Source organism: Oncorhynchus keta, chromosome 30 (assembly GCF_023373465.1).
Source record: "Oncorhynchus keta strain PuntledgeMale-10-30-2019 chromosome 30, Oket_V2, whole genome shotgun sequence".
NCBI classification, from domain to species: Eukaryota; Metazoa; Chordata; class Actinopteri; order Salmoniformes; family Salmonidae; genus Oncorhynchus; species Oncorhynchus keta.
In genome coordinates this window covers 33,652,483-33,673,172 of record NC_068450.1, presented here as the reverse complement: position 1 = coordinate 33,673,172, position 20,690 = coordinate 33,652,483, and the positions used below count along the sequence as shown (strand labels likewise).

General features: G+C 42.8%; 2 protein-coding genes across 3 annotated transcripts in view; one reads left to right on the top strand and one right to left on the bottom strand.

Annotated features, from left to right (window-relative positions):
- Positions 1 to 688: 688 nt before the first annotated feature.
- LOC118372141 (probable G-protein coupled receptor 101) lies at positions 689 to 8,286 on the top strand. The gene is made up of 2 exons (XM_052488321.1): positions 689 to 1,049; positions 1,748 to 8,286. The coding sequence occupies exon 2, from the start codon at positions 1,858 to 1,860 to the stop codon at positions 3,193 to 3,195; it is 1,338 nt and encodes a 445-aa protein (XP_052344281.1). The 5' UTR covers positions 689 to 1,049; positions 1,748 to 1,857; the 3' UTR covers positions 3,196 to 8,286.
- Positions 8,038 to 20,690, bottom strand: part of LOC118372137 (transmembrane 9 superfamily member 2-like) — an 18,405-nt gene continuing 5,752 nt past the window's right edge. Inside the window, exons 9-18 of one of the 2 annotated variants that reach the window (XM_035757922.2) lie at positions 20,352 to 20,457; positions 20,041 to 20,088; positions 19,507 to 19,639; positions 18,636 to 18,755; positions 18,335 to 18,392; positions 18,062 to 18,221; positions 17,699 to 17,850; positions 17,406 to 17,517; positions 17,030 to 17,201; positions 8,038 to 8,679 (exon numbers count right to left, since the gene is read on the bottom strand). In XM_035757922.2, the coding sequence (XP_035613815.1) occupies positions 8,612 to 8,679; positions 17,030 to 17,201; positions 17,406 to 17,517; positions 17,699 to 17,850; positions 18,062 to 18,221; positions 18,335 to 18,392; positions 18,636 to 18,755; positions 19,507 to 19,639; positions 20,041 to 20,088; positions 20,352 to 20,457 (1,129 nt within the window). In that variant the 3' untranslated portion in view covers positions 8,038 to 8,611. The remainder of the gene's footprint in view (positions 8,680 to 17,029; positions 17,202 to 17,405; positions 17,518 to 17,698; positions 17,851 to 18,061; positions 18,222 to 18,334; positions 18,393 to 18,635; positions 18,756 to 19,506; positions 19,640 to 20,040; positions 20,089 to 20,351; positions 20,458 to 20,690) is intronic. The other variant, XM_035757923.2, reaches the window with a different exon arrangement.

Sequence of the window (20,690 nt, the reverse complement as noted above, 5' to 3'; positions counted from 1 at the left end):
AAACAGTACTGTTAGGAGATCTGAAAAACCACCATCAATCAATGAGAAATATGATTACACTGTTAGGTAAAGCATTTCTTTTTTGGTCAATCTCTGTAGAGAGGTAAAAAAAAGAGGTTCACGGCCCTCGTAAGACATCACTGTCAAATAGAAGGATGTATTACAGAAGGAAAAAGTTCAATGGTACCGGGAAAGATGGACATCTGAGGGTACTTAGCAGAAGAAGAAGTGTTGTTTTCCGTTAGGTTGCTCCAATCAGGGGAGGGGTGGTAGGGTTGGGAAATAAAATATACAAAAAAGTGTGAGATTAGAAATTATGCAAACAATTAGTGTGATAGAACGTAAAATCTATCTGCAATATTGAAGCTGATGATCTATGCAAGATGCACCTGTGGATATTCCAGAGGGGTGCAGGTTTAGTAGCCCTTTATTCCAGAAAGTTATTTTCGTTTAATTAAATTACTTTCGTAATATTTGGTCACAGGAAATGTACATTTCGAGTATAACGCTCAATGAGACACTGAACTACAACACCAGGAAAGAACACTGATACTTTGATCTAAATCAGGACTGCATTATGGATGTTGGTGCTCTGGGGGGTAACCAAAAGTCTTTGCATTTTGAACAAAGACAAAAATTGGCAAATAAATGTTGCTGATTGCAGATGAGCAGCTCTCACAGCGCAGGTGTCGTCCGTTTTATGACAAACCAGTATTTCATAGTCCGTTACATAAGGAATGCTTGATTTGTCATGAAAATAAACGGTAAAGGGCAGTGGAGATTATTCTTGTCCAAATATTCTTCCCCGTTGAGTGATGACAAGAAGCGTATGCCGCTTGAGCCGTGGGGGTGGGGGGGCTGCTGCCATTGACGATACAGCCTTGCCTAAAATGGGAGCGCGACGAAGCGATGACAATCGAACGGTATCAAAGTGGGAACCAGGGCTCTGGTGCTGAGGAGAACGGAACATCATCACCGACCAAAACACTGCAGCCTTCAGCATCTCAACCGAACCCGCCCCCAAACAAAGGAAAGATGGCCATTTCAAGGTAAAACATTTATTCTCACTGATACATTTGTTGCTGTTTTGGCAACAGTGAAGACTAGATTGTACAAAATTAATTGATTGGGAGCATCAGTGAGCAAGGATGAACTGGCATTTTGGAAGGAGTTGTTTGAATCCCTTTCCTTCTCAATTTCAAGTCGCCTATGTAAAATACTGTATATGTTTATTTGCAATGCAAGTCGGGTATCAAGGAATAATACTGTCGTCAATTTTGTCAGAATGTGTTTGGCGATTGGGGTTCAAATTTGCACAGGTTTCTGTTGATAGATAATGAAATGTACAGACACTCGTACTCTCTTTACTGGTCTAATGCAGCTGTTACAAAAATACATTGCCATGGGTATACCATGTATGCAATGGTTTTGCAGCTACAGTGGGGTCTGAAATGATTGAAACACTTGATAAAGATGAGCAATAAGGAATGTATGATAATAAATGTTTTAAATAATTAGCTATATTCTATGCTCCAAAAAATTGGGAAATTATATTATTTTATACTGTTGTTTAATAAGTTGTAGTAAAAAAATATTTAAAAAAAAATGTAAATGAATGAATTCATAGTGAAATTAAATCAGACTCAACAATGTAGTCCTCTAGAATTAGAGAGTACATGCTGTTTGAAAGCAGACAAACCTTCGTTCGAGCTTGTGCTTTTGTCTTCTCTCATCCTCTCCTTTCAAGAAGAAAACGGACTGACAGAAAAGGGGACCTGTGAGACATCGGGTGGAAACGGTGAAGGCTGTGAGAGCTACAGTCACGCATGTTGTCTCCCCCACCCTGCCAACTTCAGCATGTCCACCTCTGAGGCGCCTGGTGTGAGCAGTAACTTCAGCACCGTGCCCTGGGACCCTGGTTCCTCTGGTCCTCCTGGCCCCACAGACTGGCCGTCGGTGGCCAACAGCGTGGTAAAGATGGTGCTGATCTCAGCCATCGTGTGTGTGTCTCTGTTTGGTAACGTGGTGGTGTTGTTAGTGTTCCAGAGGAAGCCTCAGCTCCTCCACGTGGCCAACCGCTTCGTGCTCAACCTCCTCCTGGCAGACCTGCTCCAGACTGTGCTGGTCATGCCCTTCGCCATCGCTGCCACCGTGCCTGGTGTGTGGCCCCTGGATGCCCGCTTCTGCCAGGCCCTGATAGTGCTCATGCACCTGTTTGCCTTCGCCGGGGTGAACACCATCATCGTGGTGTCGGTGGACCGTTATCTGGCCATCATCCACCCGCTGTCCTACCCCACCCGCATGACCCCTCATCTGGGCACCAACCTCATTGCCTGCACCTGGGTGTTGAGTCTGCTCCAGAGCACGCCGCCCCTCTATGGCTGGGGAGCCATAGAGTTTGACAGCAAGCATAACATGTGTTCTGTGGTGTGGTCCTCCAGCCTATCCTACTCAGTACTGGTTGCCACCTGCTCCTTCTGGCTGCCGGTGCTCATCATGCTGGGCTGTTACTGGATGGTGTTCAGGGCAGCTAGGAGGCAGAACGCCCTTGTGCACCCCATCCAGACCCAGTCTAAGTCCCAGCCCAACCTGCCTCCGAATCCCCAGGCCCCCTGCCCCGGCAGCCCCCAGCGCCCACCCCAACAGGCACCCCCACCCCTGGACTCCTTCTCAGCCGGGGGGTACCCCATCCGGGGCAGGCACAGACGTTTCCACTACCACTGCAAGGCAGCCCGGGTGGTGTTTGTCATCATGGCCTCGTACATCCTGAGCATGGGACCATACAGTGTTCTCAACACGGTCTCCATTCGTTCCAGTGCTGCTGTGCCTCCATGGCTAGCCTCCCTAGCCCTGGTGCTCTTCTTCTTGCAGTGCTGCCTCCACCCCTACATCTACGGCTACATGCACCGCAGCGTGAGGAAGGAGTTCCTGGCCCTGCTGTGTGGTCCGCTCTGCAGGCAGGGCCGTCCCTGCCACAACTCCGCCCAGGACAGCTGCTTCACCGTGACCGACGGACGCTCCACGCTCCCCAACCTGCCCACACGTGTCTGTCCCCTCCGCACCTGGGAGGAGGGAACCACCACAGAGGCTACCTCCTCCTCCCCCACCATGGATAGGAGGTCCAGGGACACCCGCAAAGAGACCACCAGCCTGAGCTCTGAGAGAGAGCTGACTGTCCACACCACTACCAAGTAGAACAGTCTACAGAGAAACAGCCTGGGAGATGGGGTTGACTTGTCTTTCATGTGGCTGTTTTCACCTCCAATGAAGACATCATGGTTATTCAGCATGGTTCAACTTGAGCAGATCTGCCTTCTAGTCTACAGGGTTATCCATTCTGACATTGTCTGTTTGTTGTTATTCAGGGTTGTTGTATTTTTGATGGCTAGATTGACCTAGTAATGCTTATTTGCCATAGACATGGTTCCAGGAAAATAATTGCAACCTGAGTTGCAGTATATTCCTTGAAAAGCCATTGTTGGTTCTCCTATTGTTAGGTCATGGTTGACGCGGAATTGAAAAATGCACATCTACTGTTATGTCTACGAGAGCACTAGACAAGGTCACCAAAGTGTATTTATTGATCATTTTGTGCATTCAAAAATATGCTTTTATATAACATTAGCCATTGAGAAATATAAAGGGAAGGGGGAGTGTTTCTAGAGGGAATCTCTGTCAAAGTGCCACGAAATAGATCACCTATCATATCAACTTGAAAATATCATGCCACAAATGTATTTGATTTGAGTGTTGCAAATGCTGCTACAGAACACAATTTCCCCTTGGTGACAGCTTCTGCTTATCTTATGTGGAGAGCATGATTAGTGTATTAACCATTACCACTCACCCTGCCCATGGTGTATAACACCTGATGTCAAGGAAGAGATGGTTGAGTGGGCTCAACATGACCACTGATTCATTAGTCTAGATCACTACTTCAGCACCAGAATCATGCTGCCTTTCCCAAACAGCATCTCATCTAGCCAATATCCCCCATTTATCTGTGCCCTGTGATTCAGCCAGTCTATGCAGCCTGCCAGTGCAGCCAATTAATTCAGGGTGTTATGGGGACGGTGGAGTGTCCATGCCAGTCCGTAAAGCCTATTGAGCAGGCTGAACCGTCTGGCTCCCTCTCAAAGCACCTCGTCAGAGAGCTGTGCAGTGTCTCATTGACTGTTCCCCTCTACTACCAAGTGGATGTGGCTCTACCAAGCCTTCTGAAGGCTACACTGTTCATGTTTGCCTTAGCCAGTTTGGCCCTCTCATCTCGAAGTTTCAAAAGGAGGCTGAGGAGCTCTCACAAACTTCCGTTACCTGAACGTGGAAATGCTTCTTGGTAGGGCTCCACTGACCACATCCGCTCACTTAGCCGCTTCTGTATAGCGTAGATACCATAGAAGTATTGGTGTTACTTTATCTTTGCACTTTATCAGCGCATAGGGCATGGAGGTCAGACTATTAGTCGATTTGAAACAGGTTACAGAGAACTGTAAACCCAGTACTATAGCTAGATTCATGTTGAGACCTCTGAAAATACTGATGGTCTCAAACTTTCAATATAGTAAATGTACATACAGTGCATTGGGAAAGTATTGAGACCCCTTGACCTTCCACATTTTGTTTCCTTACAGCCTTATTCTGAAATGGATACAATATTTTTTTCCATCAATCTACACACAATACCCAAAAATGACAAAGCAAAAACTGGTTATTATTTACATAACTATTCCGATCCCTTTGCTATGAGACTCGAAATTGAGATTTGGTGCATCCTGTTTCCATTGATCATACTTGAGATGTTTCTACAACTTGTTTGGAGTCCACCTGTGATAAATTCAATTGATTGGACATGATTTAGAAAGGCACGCATCTGTCTATAGAAGGTCCCACAGTTGACAGTGCATGTCAGAGCATAAATTGAGCCATGAGGTTGAAGGAACTGTCCGTAGAGCTCTGAGACAGAATTGTGTCGAGGCACAGATCTGAGAAAGAGTACCAAAAAATGTCTGCAGCATTGAAGAACAGAGTGGCCTCCATCATTCTTAAATGGAAGAAGTTTGGAACCACCAAGAATCTTCCTAGAGCTGGCCACCCGGCCAAACTGAGCAAACGGGAGAAGGGCCTTGGTCAGGGAGGTGACCAAGAACCCAATGGTCACTCTAAAAGAGCTCCAGAGTTCCTCTGTGGAGATGGGAGAAAGTCCCAGACGGACAACTATCTCTGCGGCACTCCACCAATCAGGCCTTTATGGTAGAGTGGCCAGCCACTCCTCCGTAGAAGGCACACGACAGCCCACTTGGAGTTTGCCAAAAGGCACCTAAAGACTCTCAGACCAAGAGAAACAAGATTCTCTGGCCTGATGAAACCAAAATTGAACTATTTTGCCTGAATGCCAAGAGCCACGTCTGCAGGAAACCTGCCACCATCCCTATGGTGAAGCACGGTGGTGACAGAATCATGCTGTTTGGGTGTTTTTCAGCAGCATGGACCGGGATACTAGTCAGGATCAAGGTAAAGATAAACAGATCAAAGTACAGAGAGATCCTTGATGAAAACCTGCTCCAGCGCGCAGGACCTCAGACTGGGGCAAAGGTTCACCTTCCAACAGGACAATGACCCGAAGCACACAGCCAAGACAGCGCAGGAGTAGCTTCAGGACAAGTCTCTGAATGTCCTTGAGTGGCCCAGCCAGAGCTCGGACTTGAACCCAATCTAACATCTCCGGAGAGAGCTGAAAATAGCTGTGCAGCGACGCTCCCCATCCAACCTGACAGAGCTTTCGAGGATCTGCAGAGAAAAATGTGAGAAACTCCCCAAATACAGGTGTGCCACGCTTGTAGCGTCATACCCAAGAAGACTTGAGGCTGTAATAGCTGACAAAGGTACTTCAACAAAGTACTGAGTAAAGGGTCTGAATACATATGTAAAATGTGATTAGTTTATGTTTATACATTTGCAAAAAATTCTAAAAACCTGTTTTTACTTTCTCATTGTGGGGTATTGTGTGTAAATTGATGAATAAAAAAAAAAAGCTATTTTAGAATAAGGATGTAATGTAACAAAATGTGGAAAAGGTCAAGGGGTCTGAATCCTTTCCGAATGCTCTGTAAATACAAATGGGCACATACCGATTCGGTATTCCTCAAAGGCATGGAATGAATGAAGTCAGACCCAATAATAATTATTGGCACCCTTGATAAAAGGCCGCCTGGAGTTTGATAAACGTCATTGGCACTTGGATTGGAATAGGTGCTTTGCCCAGATGACATGAAAATAGAGCTCTGGCTACCCACACCAGTGGTGGGTTTGATGTTGAAAAACAGAAGTATATGCAGAAAAGTAGCTCATACCTTGGGTAAAATATGGTGGTGGATCTTTGATGTTATGGCGCTATTTAGCTTCCACTAGTCCTAGGGCCCTTGAGGTTAACGGCATCATGAACTTGACCAAGTACCAGGACACTTGGCTGCAAGTGGATCTTCCAGCAAGACAATAACCCCAATCAGCAATCAAAATCTACAAATAAAATGGTTAACTGACCACAAAAAAAATCAACATTTTGCAATGGCCATCACAGTATCTGTACTAGAAACCCCATTGAAAACCCGTGGTTTGAACTGAATAGGACAGTCCATAAGAGCAGATCTAAGGATATCAAGGATCTGGAAAGATACCGTATGGAGGAATGGTCTAAGATCCCTCCCAATGTTTCCTTCAATCTCATAGAACATTTGAGAAAAAAGTATGTCATTATCCTCACAAGGGGAGGGTGTTGGCTTATTGAAAACAGGGGTTCCAATCATTTTGAATTAATCATCCGATCAATTGTATTAGTATAAAATCATTTCCCAATTGTTTTAGCATACAATTGGGAAATGATTTTATACTAATACAATTGATATGTATTAATGCATTATTGTATTACTTATTTCATACAGTCTTCCCCCCTCATCAAGAGTGCAAGTAATTATGGACCCGACTATACATGTAGAAAGAGCAGTCTCTGCCCCTGGACTTAAGGATCCAATACTTGTTTTTAAAAAAAATTAAAAAAATAGTACTTCAAGTGTAATTGTTCAATCTAAAGCAAGTTCATCTGAGAGCTCATCACAGAATTGTTGGCTAACAAACAAACAGTCAATATAGTAGTTTCAGCAGTGGGTCATCTCTGCTCTGAGAGGAAGTCCTTCAGTAAGTGTGATCTGTATGCATGTTGTTGAGAGCCTGAAGTGTGTTAAGTATGAGTGAAAAGACTGAGTGCTGAGAATCTCGATTTTCAGCCATTTTGCTTAAAGGTAATTGACCTTGAGTGCTAGTTGACAATCATCACCAACACCATTGTAAAGTATTGTGTGATATGTTTCCCGTTGAACATGTAAAATAGAGACACTAAAGTAAATAATGTTAATATGCAGTACTTCTTAAAAAACTAGACATTTGTGAAGATTTCTATATATTTTTTTCCTCTCAACATGGTCTGAGGATGCTTGTGTACAGTTAATTTATAAATTAATAAAGCGAGAGTTTAACAACGCTGATCAGAACTCCTTCCATGGAGTGGCAGTGAGATTGATGCTTTGCCTTTAAAGGGGCAATCCAAGGATTGAAAAACAAAAGCGGTCACAGCGCCACTTATTTTGGTAAACATCTGGGCATGTTATATTTGTCAATAAATCAACAGCTGTATATGATTTAACCAAATTAAACGGATGTACCAATCTCGGTTTGCCCCTTTAAAAAGGTGGGAAAAAAATGTCCATCCGAGAGAATAGAGGTTTTATGCATCTAGTGAAAGTTAGCGAATAAGAAATGTCTAAATGTGGTATACTGTATCGTCATCATCCACCAAGCTGTATTCTCCTGTGCTGTGTGAGACATTTACAATCCAAACAAAAACATGAGTCATAAGCTTTGGCTTACATTTCTACTGTTATAGCAAATTCATCTACGGTAAAGATTTGTTTCTAACTACATATTCTTATTTTCATATCAACCAAAATATAGCCATAAAAATAAACAGATTTCTTCATGGCAGAGTCAGTTGTAGATATTTATACAGATTCCATTACTGTAAAACGATAGTACAGGTCATTAAATGGTTAGGATGCTACAGCCCGTCCTCACCTCACCAAACAAATATAAAAACAAAACAAAACAGAACATTTGTAAAGGACAGATCCATAGAGGTGACATTCTTTAAGTATCAACACATCTTCTGAATACAGCAGAGTTGGTGAAAAATAAAAATATAAGTTTAGGTTTCTGAGAATATAAAAGCAAAATAAAGTACTTTTGTTTGTTTTTTTACATTAGAAATGGGGAAAAACATCATTTTGGAACATCCTTCACCACCCTCCCCTAACCAGTCACCCACTAACTTAGACCTTTGGAACTCACCTCGTAGATCAAGGTGCAAGTCAAATCCAAATGTCAATTAATCTTAGATAGTAAAAGCCAAAATAATTACGACCGCAACATATCAAGTTTGAGGGCTTCACCTCTCTAGATCTGAGACGTGATGTTTTCAAGTCATTCAAAGGGCTTCCTTTCCTCAAAGTGGTCACTGTAAAAGCGCTGCACTGGGAGAGTAGGGAGTCCGGCCTTCATTCCGTTAGTCCACCTTCACCACACTGTAGATTTTATTTACAAACCAGAAGCAGGCAAAGAATCCAATTGTGCCTGAGGAGGAAGATAGGGGGGGGAAACTCTTAGACACAGTACTGCTGTATACAAAATAAAACACTACATTACACACTCAATATAATACAGTGCCTTCAGAAAGTATTCATACTAGAGGTCGACCGATTATGATTTTTCAACGCCGATACCGATTATTGGAGGACCAAAAAAGCCGATACCAATTAATCAGCCGATTAAAAAAATGTAATAAAAATTACAACACTACTGAATGAACACTTATTTTAACTTAATATAATACATCAATAAAATCAATTTCGCCTCAAGTAGATAAATGTTCAATTTGGTTTAAATAATGCAAAAACAAAGTGTTGGAGAAGAAAGTAAAAGTGCAATATGTGCTATGTAAGAAAGCTAACGTTTCAGTTCCTTGCTCAGAACATATGAAAGCGGAGTCTTCAATATTCCCAGGTAAGAAGTTTTAGGTTGTAGTTATCATAGGACTATTTCCCTCTATACCATTTGTATTTCATTAACCTTTGACTATTGGATGTTCTTATAGGCACTTTAGTATTGCCAGTGTAACAGTATAGCTTCCGTCCCTCTCCTCGCTCCTCTCTGGGCTCGAACTAGCAACACACCGACGCAGCGTTACCCATGCAGAGCAAGGGAAACAACCACCCCAAGGTTCAGAGCGAGTGAAGTTTGAAACGCTATTAGCGCGCGCTAACTAGCCAGCCATTTCACTTCAGTCACACCAGCCTCATCTCAGGAGTTGATAGGTTTGAAGTCATAAACAGCGCAATGCTTGACGCACAACAAAGAGCTGCTGGCAAAATGCCCGAAAGTGCTGTTTGAATTAATGTTTACGCGCCTGCTTCTGCCTACCACCGTTCAGTCAGATACTTAGATACTTGTATGCTCAGTCAGATTATATGCAACACAGGACACACTAGATAATATCTAGTAATATCATCAACCCTGTAGTTAACTAGTGATTATGATTGATTGTTTTTTATAAAATAAGTTTAATGCTAGCTAGCAACTTACCTTGGCTTACAGCATTTGCATAACAGGCTGTCAGTCTCGAGAGAGAGGCAGGTCGTTATTGAGTTGGACTAGTTAACTGTGAGTAAGGTTACAAGATTGAATCCCCCGAGCTGACAAGGTGAAAATCTGTCTTTCTGCCCCTGACCGAGGCAGTTAACCCACCGTTCCTAGGCCATCATTGAAAAAAGGATGTGTTCCTAACTGACTTACCTAGTTAAATAAAGGTGTTAAACAAATTAAAACAAAAAACAATTGGCGCACAAAAATACCGATTTCCGATTGTTATGAAAACTTGAAATCGGCCCTAATTAAATCGGCCATTCCGATTAATCGGTCAGCCTCTAATTCATACCATTTGACTTATATCACATTTTGTTGCGTTACAGCCTGAATTCAACATGGATTAAATAACACACACAGTCAAAAGTTTGGACACACATATACTCATTCAAGGGTTTTTATTTGTACTATTTTCAACCTTTTAGAATAATAGTGAAGACATCAAAACTATGAAATAAGACATGGAATCATGTAGAAACCAAAAAAAGAGTTAACAATCTAAAATCGATTCTGATTTGTTTTAAAAGTAGCCACACTTTGCCTTGACAGCGTCGCACACTTGGCATTGTCTCAATCAGCTTCAGGTAGTCACCTGGAACACATTTCAATTAACAGGTGTGCCTTGTTAAGTTCATTTGTGGAATTTCTTTCCTTAATGCGTTTGAGACAATCAGTTGTGTTGTGACAAGGTAGGGTTGGTATACAGAAGATGGTATTTTACCAAATAGTCCATATTATGGCATGAATATAAATAAGCAAAGAAAAATGACAGCCCATCATTACTTTAAGACATGAAAGTCAGTCAATAGACAATTTCAAGAGCTTTGAAAGTTCCTTCAAGTGCTATGGTGAAACTGGTTCTCATGAGGACCACCACAGGAAAGGAAGACCCAGAGTTACCTCTGCTGCAGAAGATAAGTTCATTAGTTACCAGTCTTAGAAATTGCAGCCCAAATAAATGCTTCACAGAGTTCAAGTAACAGACATCTCAACATCAACTGTTGAGACTGCGTGAATCAGGCCTTCATGGTCGATTTTCTGCAAAGAAACCACTACTAAAGGACTCCAATATGAAGAAGACTTGCTTGGGCCAAGAAACATGAGCAATGTTAGAGCGGTGGAAATCTGTCCTTTGGTCTGAGGAGTCCAAATTTGGGATTGTCTTTATGAGACGCAGAATAGGTGAACGGTTGATCTCCGCATGTGTGGTTCCCACCATGAAACATGTAGAAGGTATGATGGTGCTTTACTGGTGACACGGTCAGTTATTTAGAATTCAAAGGCACATTTAACCAGCATGGCTACCACAGCCTTCTGCAGCGATACGCCATCCCATCTAGTTTGCGCTTAGTGGGACTATCATTTGGTTTACAAAAGGACAATGACCCAACACACGTCCAGGCTGTGTACGGTCTATTTGACCCGGAAGGAGAGCGATGGAGTGATGCATCAGATGACTTGGCCTCCAAAAAGCACCCCACCTTAACTCAATTGAGATGGTTTGGGATGAGTTGGACTGCAGAATGAAGGAAAAGCAGCCAATAAGTGCTCAGCATATGTGGGAACTCCTTCAAGACTGTTGGAAAAGCATTCCAGGTGAAGCTGGTTGAGAGAACACCAAGTGTGTGCAAAGCTGTCACCAAGGCAAAGGGCGGCTACTTTTGAAGAACCTAAAATATATTTTGATTTGTTTCATACTTTTTTGGTTACTACATGATTCCGTATGTGGTATTTCATAGTGATGATGTCTACACTATTATACTATGTAGAAAACAGTAAAAAAAAAAAAAATCCAATTAAAAACAACAACTCTTGAATGACTAGGTGTCTAAACTTGACTGGTACTGTATAAAGTCGTGGCCAAAAGTTGAGAATGACACAAATATTAATTTTCAAAGTCTGCTGCCTCTGTATGATGGCAATTTGCATATACTCCAGAATGTTATGCCATGCAAATGAACCTAATCCCCCAAAAACAACATTTCCACTGCGTTTCAGCCCTGCCACAAAAGGACCAGCTGACATGTCAGTGATTCTCTCGTTATCACAGGTGTGAGTGTTGACGAGGACAAGGCTGGAGATCACTCGGTCATGCTGATTGAGTTCAAATAACAGACTTCAAAAGGAGGGTGGTGCTTGGAATCATTGTTCTTCCTCTGTCAACCATAGTTACCTGCAAGGAAACACTGTCATTATTGCTTTGCACAAAAAGGGCTTCACAGTCAAGGATATTGCCGCCAGTAAGTTTGCACCAAAATCAACCATTTATCAGATCATCAAGAACTTCAAGGAGAGCGGTTCAATTGTTGTGAAGAAGGCTTCAGAGCGCCCAAGAAAGTCCAGCAAGCGCCAGGACCGTCTCAAAGTTGATTTAGCTGCGGGATCGGGGCACCACCAGTACAGAGCTTGCTCAGGAATAGCAGCAGGCAGGTGTGAGTGCATCTGCATGCACAGTGAGGCGAAGACTTTTGGAGGATGGCCTGGTGTCAAGAAGGGTAGCAAAGAAGCCACTTCTCTCCAGGAAAAACATCAGGGACAGACTGATATTCTGCAAAAGTTACAGGGATTGGACTGCTGAGGACTGGGGTAAAGTTGTTTTCTCTGATGAATCCCCATTCCGATTGTTTGGGGCATCCGGAAAAAAAGCTTGTCCGGAGAATACAAGGTGAGCAGTAAAGCATCCTGAGACCATTCATATGTGGGGTTGCACATCCTCCAAGAGCATCTTCTCCCAACCATCCAGGAACAGTTTGGTGACTAACAATGCCTTTTCCAGCATGATAGAGCAACTTGCCATAAGTCAAGTGATAACTAAGTGGCCCAGGGAACAAAACATTGATATTTTGGGTCCATGGCCAGGAAACTACCCAAGACCTTAATCCCATTGAGAACTTGTGGTCAATCCTCAAGAGGCAGGTGGACAAACAAAAACCCACAAATTCTGACAAACTCCAAGCATCGATTACGTAAGAATGGGCTGCCATCAGTCAGGATGTGGCCCAGAAGTTAATTGACAGCATGCCAGGGCGGATTGCAGAGGTCTTGAAAAAGAAGGGTCAACACTGCAAATATTGACTCTTTGCATAAACCTCATGTAATTGTCAATAAAAGCCTTCGACACTTTTGAAATGCTTGTAATTATACTTCAGTATTCCATAGTAACATCTGACAAAAATATCTAAAGACTGAAGCAGCAAACTTTGGAAATTAATGTGTCATTCTCAAAACTTTTGCCCATGACTGTATATAATTATTTTCTTACTCATCTACACACAATACCCCATAATGACATTTATTGAAAATGAAATACAGAAATATCTCATTTCCATAAGTATTCATACCCCTGAGTCAATACTTTATAGAAGCACTTTTGCCAGCGATTACAGCTATGAGTTTTTCTGGGTGAATTGGCTCCCGAGTGGTGCAGCGGTCTAATGCACTGCATCTCAGCGCTAGAGTCATCACTACAGACACTCTGGTTCGAATCCATGCTGAATCACAACCGGCCGTGATTGAGAGTCCCATAGGGTGGCGCACAATTGGCCCAGCGTCTCTGGACGTGGCCGGTGTAGGCCGTTATTGTAAATAAGAATTTATTCTGAACAGACTTGCCTAGTTAAAAAATAATAATAAAGTCTCTGAAAAGCTTTCCACACCTGGTTTGTGCCACATTTCTCCATTATCCTTTACGTCACATTGGCCTAGAGACATTTACAGTTATCAAAACATCACACCAGGGTAAGTCTACAAGAAACCCAGCCCTTATTTAAGTGTTTCTAAAATACTCCATGGGAAAAATGAATGGTGAAAAACAATTGGAACCATTTCCTTGTTTGACCGCTAGATTATATGGGTATTATGACTCATACTGTGGTACTCTATAGATGGCCTTCTTTGCGAGGCATTGGAAAACCTCCCTTATAGATAATTGTATGTGTGGGTTACAGAGATGAGGTAGTCATTCAAAAAGTATGTTAAACACTATTGCACACAGAGTGCAACTTATTAGATGACTAGTTAAGCAAATGTTTTACTTTTATTTAGGCTTGCCATAGCAAAGGGGTTGAATACTTATTGACTCAAGACATTTCAGGTTTTTATTAATTTGTAAAAATGGCAACAAAAAAATATGAAAAATCCACTTTGACATTATGGGGTACTGTGTGTAGGCCAGTAAACAAAAACAATTCAGGCTGTAAGAGCAAGATGTGGAAAAAGTCAAAGGGTGTGAATACTTTCTGAAGGACTGTAAATACACTGTATGACATGGGTGTAATGTACAAACTGTACATGTCTTTTACAGCCACATACAGGTAGCTGCCAAAACAATGGAAACACTTGAGAAATGACCGATACAAATCAGGTGCTTCCACACAGGTGTGGTTCCTTAATTAAGCAATTAGCATCCCATCATGCCTAGAGTCATGTCTAAAAATGCTGGGCAGACCATTATTTTGGATACCATGGCTATGCCCCTCCATAGGATGGCAATGACCCCATCCACAGGGCACAAGTGTTCACTGAATGGTTTGATGAGCATGAAAACAATGCAAGCCATATGCCATGGCATCAAAACTTCAGTTGTCACTATGCATTGGGGCAGGTAATGTTGTCCTGGCATCCGCCAAACCCAGCTTCGTCTGTAAGACTGCCAGATGGTGAAACGTGATTCATCACCCCAGAGAACGTGTTTCCACTGCTCCAGAGTCCAACGGCAGCGAGCTTTACACCACTCCAGCTGACACTTGGCATTGCGTATGGTGATCATAGGCTTGTGTACGGCTGCTCAGCCATGGAAACCCATTTCATGAAGCTCCCGACGAACAGTTATTGTGCTAACGTTGCTTCCAGAGGCAGATTGGAACTGGGTAGTGAGTGTTGCAAATGAATCGGACGGTTTTTGCTCGCTTCAGCCCTGTTCTGTTAACTTGTGTGGCCTTCCACTTTGCGGCTGAGCCTATATCTAACGAACTGACTTGTTGGAAAGGTGGCATCCTATGACAGTGCCACGTTGAAATACAGTAAGGCCATTCTACCGCCAATCTTTGTCTATGGAGAGTGCCTGGCTGTTTGCTCGATTTTATACCTGTCAGCTACGGATGTGGTTGAACTAGCCCGAATCCACTAATTTGAAGGGATGTCCACATACTTTTGTATATATTGTGTATGCCAAGGTGCATTGAAGCTGTTCTGTCTCAACGCCCTATCAAGACACTTTATATTAGCTGTTACCTGTACATACAAACCATTCAGTTTGTCAGAGTGGAAATGAAGTGAGCTCCTCTCTGGAGAGAACAATTTAAATTGGGCAAAATCCTGGGAGAAAATTCATTAAAAATATATATTTTTTAAACGTTGAACACCCGTATCTGACGGCTCAATGAGAGCCATACAAGAGACTCCTGGATTAAGTTCTGAACAAAGTTGAGACGAGGTGAAATGGGAAGGACGAGGATTGGGTAAAAATCTGAAATGGGGCAGATTAGAATTATTCCGATGAAGCCCCTTTATTTTAGATTGATGGATCTTCTGCTAGCCCATCCCAATATTAAGTCTTAAGATGGAGGCTGACACTGTTTCGGTGATATAGGCTACATCTGGCCCTTAAGACGGTAAATGCCTATGATTTTAACTTGATTTATTAGGATCCATCTGATAGGTCGCCATAAGTTCATATGTCTATATAATATTTCGGGAGAGAGAAACTCATTACTTCAGGAGTAGTTTTGTATCGACTTCCCTTAAATTGTGTCCTAGGTCACGTGTGTGTGTGTGTGTGTAAGAAAAGGCCAGACGGGGTCGAAGTGTCGTTACCATGTCAACCCTGTGTCCATTTCTACCCGTTCCACATCACAGTAAAGACAGAGGGCGGGAGGCAGATCTGTTCATAGCAGTATTGTTGTTGTGAGTGTGGATACCCAGTAATCGCCCACATTGCTCTCCTCCTGGTAGACAGCTATATATTTTCAGTGCCGTGGAAGGGAAGTTGCCATAACAGCCGTAGTCAAGGATGCTGGTGCATCTATTAGAATCCATGGCAACCTGTAAATTGGGCGCTGCCTCACGTTTATTTTCTAGGAGACGAAAGCTACCCTCTCTCTAAAACCAACACCTATAGGAGGGCTAACCATTGATCAACTACTACAAGCAGTAATTCACAAATACGTCCGGTATTCGTTTGTTTAAAACGCGTGCTCAGTTTTAGTAGTGCTAATAATAGGTCAAATCCAGTCAAATGTCCCACTGAGGAGACCAGGCGAGGGTCTGTTGATCTTGAGCTTTTTTACAAAAAATAATCAGGTTTGATGAATACCATAGATGAACATATATAATTTAAGAGTAGGAACATGGAGAGGTGGTCAGAGAGCATGGCTGAGTGCTGTTCCGCCACAGCTCCTACGACCAGCTCTTTTCCATGAAGTAGAGTGGGAGGAGTTCACTGTGTGGAACCGTCTGTCTGGCCTTTCTCCCTCCTCTCAGCATATGAATGAGCTGCTCAGTGGAACCAGGAAGAGGGAAAGCCACTAAATATACAACCCATTTAGAAGACTGGTTTGACTGGTAATTTACACTGCAGTATAAATTACCACATTAAGACTACAAGCTCCACACCATTAATTTATCATTATGATCAAGAAAACTTAAAAAATGATGAGTCTTTATTTGGTCTCAGTTTAAAGGATGCACTCCAGCATCTCCATGGAGACTTCTTTAAAATGTTGCCGTAAGAAGGAAATGTCTGCGGTAAAAGTCTAAGTGCATTTAGCAAAGAACAGCTGTACTGCCAGTAAAACTAGAGGAACCAGAGGTGTGACGCCTGTCACGGGGGGAGGGGGGGGTTGAGCAAACAATACTTGCGCAATACTAGTGCATTCCTTGGTCTATGTCGTCACTGGAACGGGATAGGGTTCCTGGATCTTAGCAAGTGTGTACATTGCCGGGCTGAGCAGCCCCTTTGATGTTAATCAACCTGGCTTCTTCAAACACTAAGCAATTTCCATTGCAATCCCCACCTCCTCCTCCTGCTTATAGTCTTTACAACACAATCACTCTGGGACAGATTGCTACTCCAGAAGATTTGTCACCGCCATTCATAAAACTGCAAGCGGTATGTGTTGAAGGACGGGCGGGTTAACGCCTCTTAATTATCCATAGTCCATGAACAAACAATAGGACAGGTCTTTGCAAATAATACAAGCCAGTGGTTCATTGAGACACACACTGGCCTGTTTAACTATCACGTTCATAAACCTCGCTCACGCAGTGTTCCCAGACCACTCACCTGTGAAGAGGAAGAATATGAGCACCATGATGGAGGTGTAGCCGAAGTAGAGGATGGTGCTGGCGGCTCCTACGATCTGCAGCTTGGAGAAGAAGTAGTGGACGGCGTAGACGAACAGGTAGACGGCCGTGAAGCCGCTGGTCAGGAACGAACGCCACCACCAGTGGTAGTCCTACAGGAAACACAAAGTTACGCTACAGGCATTCTGGATTTGAAAGAGTTATTACGTTGGCTATTATGGTTGAAGCAGTTACCCTGGTAAATGTTTAATGGTGTTTCCTAGTACACCATCGTCCACATTACAGTAAATGGTACACCTACACGTTTCAGTAGGCCATTCTGAAAGAAGGCACTGAATAGTATGGTTTCCTCTCACCTCCGCACACAAGTGGAAGTAGCATAGCAGGATGGTAGCCTCAGAGCAGGTGATGAGGAGGATGATGAAGACCAGGAAGAGGAAACCAAACATGTAGTACATCTGGTGAGACCTGGAACAGAAGACAAAAACATTTAACTAACTATTACATCAATCAATGAAGTCAGTCAAACAAGTCTCCCAGCAGGCGAGTCGCTTCTACCAGAAAGATAAGCAACAGACAGACGGTTGGACAGGTGACAGGACACACAACAGCATTACAGATGTTTTATATATTAGAAATGGCTTCCTACCAGATGCTATTGAGGATGAAGAAGAGCTGGATGAAGATGCAGCCGAAGGGCAGGATGCCCCCCATGACGATGCCGGGGACAGGCTTGGTGAAGAACGACTGTTCTGGGATTTGTCTGGGGATCTGGTTGGTTCTCACCGGCTGCTCAATGGCCTGTAGAATGGAGCAAGAGATGGGTGGCAACTCATCAAGAAATGGACAGTTGTAGCCATATTAGAAAGGGCTGGCTTTTAAGGTGGACAAAATATCAGGGCCCGTATTCATAATCCAGCTCAAAGTAGTTGTGCTGATCTAGGGCCAGTTTTGCCAATTAAATCATAATGAATAAGATTCCATGGACAAGGGGATCTGATTTGAGACTCACGGGTCTCTTGAAGCCGAAGTAAGCACCGATGAAGGTGAGGGGCACGGAGATACCAAACCACAGAGCTAAGATGGCCACCAGCGTGCCGAAGGGGATGGCAGCCGACGAGCCTTCCACCCACAGGATCAAGTTCATCAGGAAGAAGTCTGCAAACACAATCCTGGGGAAGGAAGAGACAGATGTGAAGCCTCTGTACATATCTCCCTGTTAAGGAGAATTTCAAACGAATGCAGCTTTGGATGTTACAGTACATACAGCAAACAGCTGACCTACCCTGGACACAACAGTGCTGTCAACAGGACATTTGTCTTCCATTTCTCACCACCGAAAGCTGGGGAAATACACATGGGGAAATAAGGGTTCAAACCATAAGCTATAAACTGGGCATGCAGAATACAGACTATTCAGGCAGAAATACATATCCAACAATGGTTGGAGGGAATATCATACTGTCCGATCACTGTAGCCCTGAAATTATGATCTGTTTGGCATTCATATCATTCCCTTCTCAAACTCAATCTTATTACATTAATTCACGGGTGGTTCATTGATGAGTATGTCAAATGGGGCTTACTCTTGTAGAGGCGTGCTGACACGTATCCTGCAGGGGTGCCCAGCAGAACCCACAGCACCACAGAACAGGTCATCAGAGCCCCTCGGTTAGCTGGAGACAGGAACCCCAGGCAGGCCAGGACTAGAGGAGTCAAACCGATGTCACCATCACTACAGAGAATACTACCACTACAGTAATACTACCACTATTACACTAGTAAAATGTCAATAAGAGAATTATTATTACTCCATTAAAAACTCATCCCTACAGGTCATGTAGACTTGAGTTCATGTTGAATAAACCATCTTCTGAAGATGCTGTAAGGTATTGTGATTTTACGTTGCTTATTAACCTCCACAGGATCGGTGTCCCCACCACGAGATGGTTGAGCTAACGTAGGATAATGTGATTAGCATGAGGTTGTAAGTAACAAAAAAAATCCCAGGACATAAAAATATCTGATATGGGCAGAAAGCTTAAATTCTTGTTAATCTTACTGCACTGTCCAATTTACAGCAACTATTACAGTGAAAGAACACCATACTATTGCTTGCAGAGACTGCACAATTATGAACTTGAAAATGTTTTAATAAACCAATTAGGCACATTTGGACAGTCTTGATATAACATTTAACATATATGCAATGGTTCGTTGGATCAGTCTAAAACTTTCCACATACAAAAATGGTACAAAAAATATATATTTGTGTTATATTCTCCTACATTAATTTAACATTTTCACAAACTTCAAAGTGTTTCCTTTTAAATGGTATCAAAAATATGCATATTCTTGCCTCAGGCAGTTAGATTTGGGTGTCATTTTAGGCTACATTTTAAAAGAAAGGGTCAGATCCTTAAGAGGTTTTAAAGCATCTGGGGAAGAGTTACTTACAGAGGGTGATGAAAGTCATGATGAAGATTTGGGTTCCCTGGCCGAGGAACACAGAAAGCAGCATGCCCTTCCTGGGAGGCCTAAACACATCCCCGTGCACCTGCTTCCACCCAGACTCCTCCTGGGCATCCTCCTGTTGGGTTAGAGTGCACCACAACCAATCAGAACCAATGGAATGGTCAAATTTATGCATATTCAAATTGCTTCGTTACGGATAAGCCAATCACCAAGAGTGACTCATTAGCCCATCTTCCAGCTCATCTAACACCTGCTAGTGTAGCAAAAACCACATGACCATGTTAGCCAATGGCTATAAAATATGGTGTAGACAAGAACTCAGTTTAGCCCAATAGCAGAGGTGGTTAAGATAATTTTTTACATTTTTTATTCAAAGGATTGTTCAGTTGTAAATGATGGCCTGCACTACACCACATTTTAAAAGGTTTACAAGTTATATGACACTTCAAGAGGTAGCTCCCAGAAATCACACCAACAATCCCCAATTTGTGCTCAAATGGCTTTCGATAACCTTACATAGAATATGGATTTTCCTTGTGGTGGTGGAGCCTTTATCAAGTCTTCCTGTGAATATGAAATGTTACAAAAGTTTCATGCTTGTGGTTCAGCAACATACAGAACATAAATGACTTTTGGCAGATGAATCCTCTGCCACGTCCATTTGCCCCATTCACTCATGAAGGATTCCTTTGCGTACAATGGAACACAAATGAATAATCCAGTTCTGTTTTGCGGCATGTAACTTGGTTTCATACAATCGTATAGTTTGCCGGTCAGAGAAGTGAGATGGTGAGTGTCTCAAAGAGCTGCTCTGTGTGTTTCTTTACCTGGTCCACCTGGTTGTACCTGGCGATGTCCTTGTGCAGGGTCCTCAGCATTATCATAGCCACCATGCCAGACAGGAAGAGCACGATGACCAGAGAGTTCATGATGCTGGAAGGAACAAAAGCCATGCACCATTAACATGACAGCAGAAGAGCACCACATTCTAATCTACCGTATAACAGCACTGGAATGGGAATATTTAACATGACTAAAGTTCCTATTACATTTAGAGTGATCAACATACTGTTGAGCATATTTGGAGTTTGTTAGACATGATTTTCAGTGTTCCATTTGTGACATTTAAGGTGCAGGTTGGTCACTAGACTAGATGCTGTATGTTA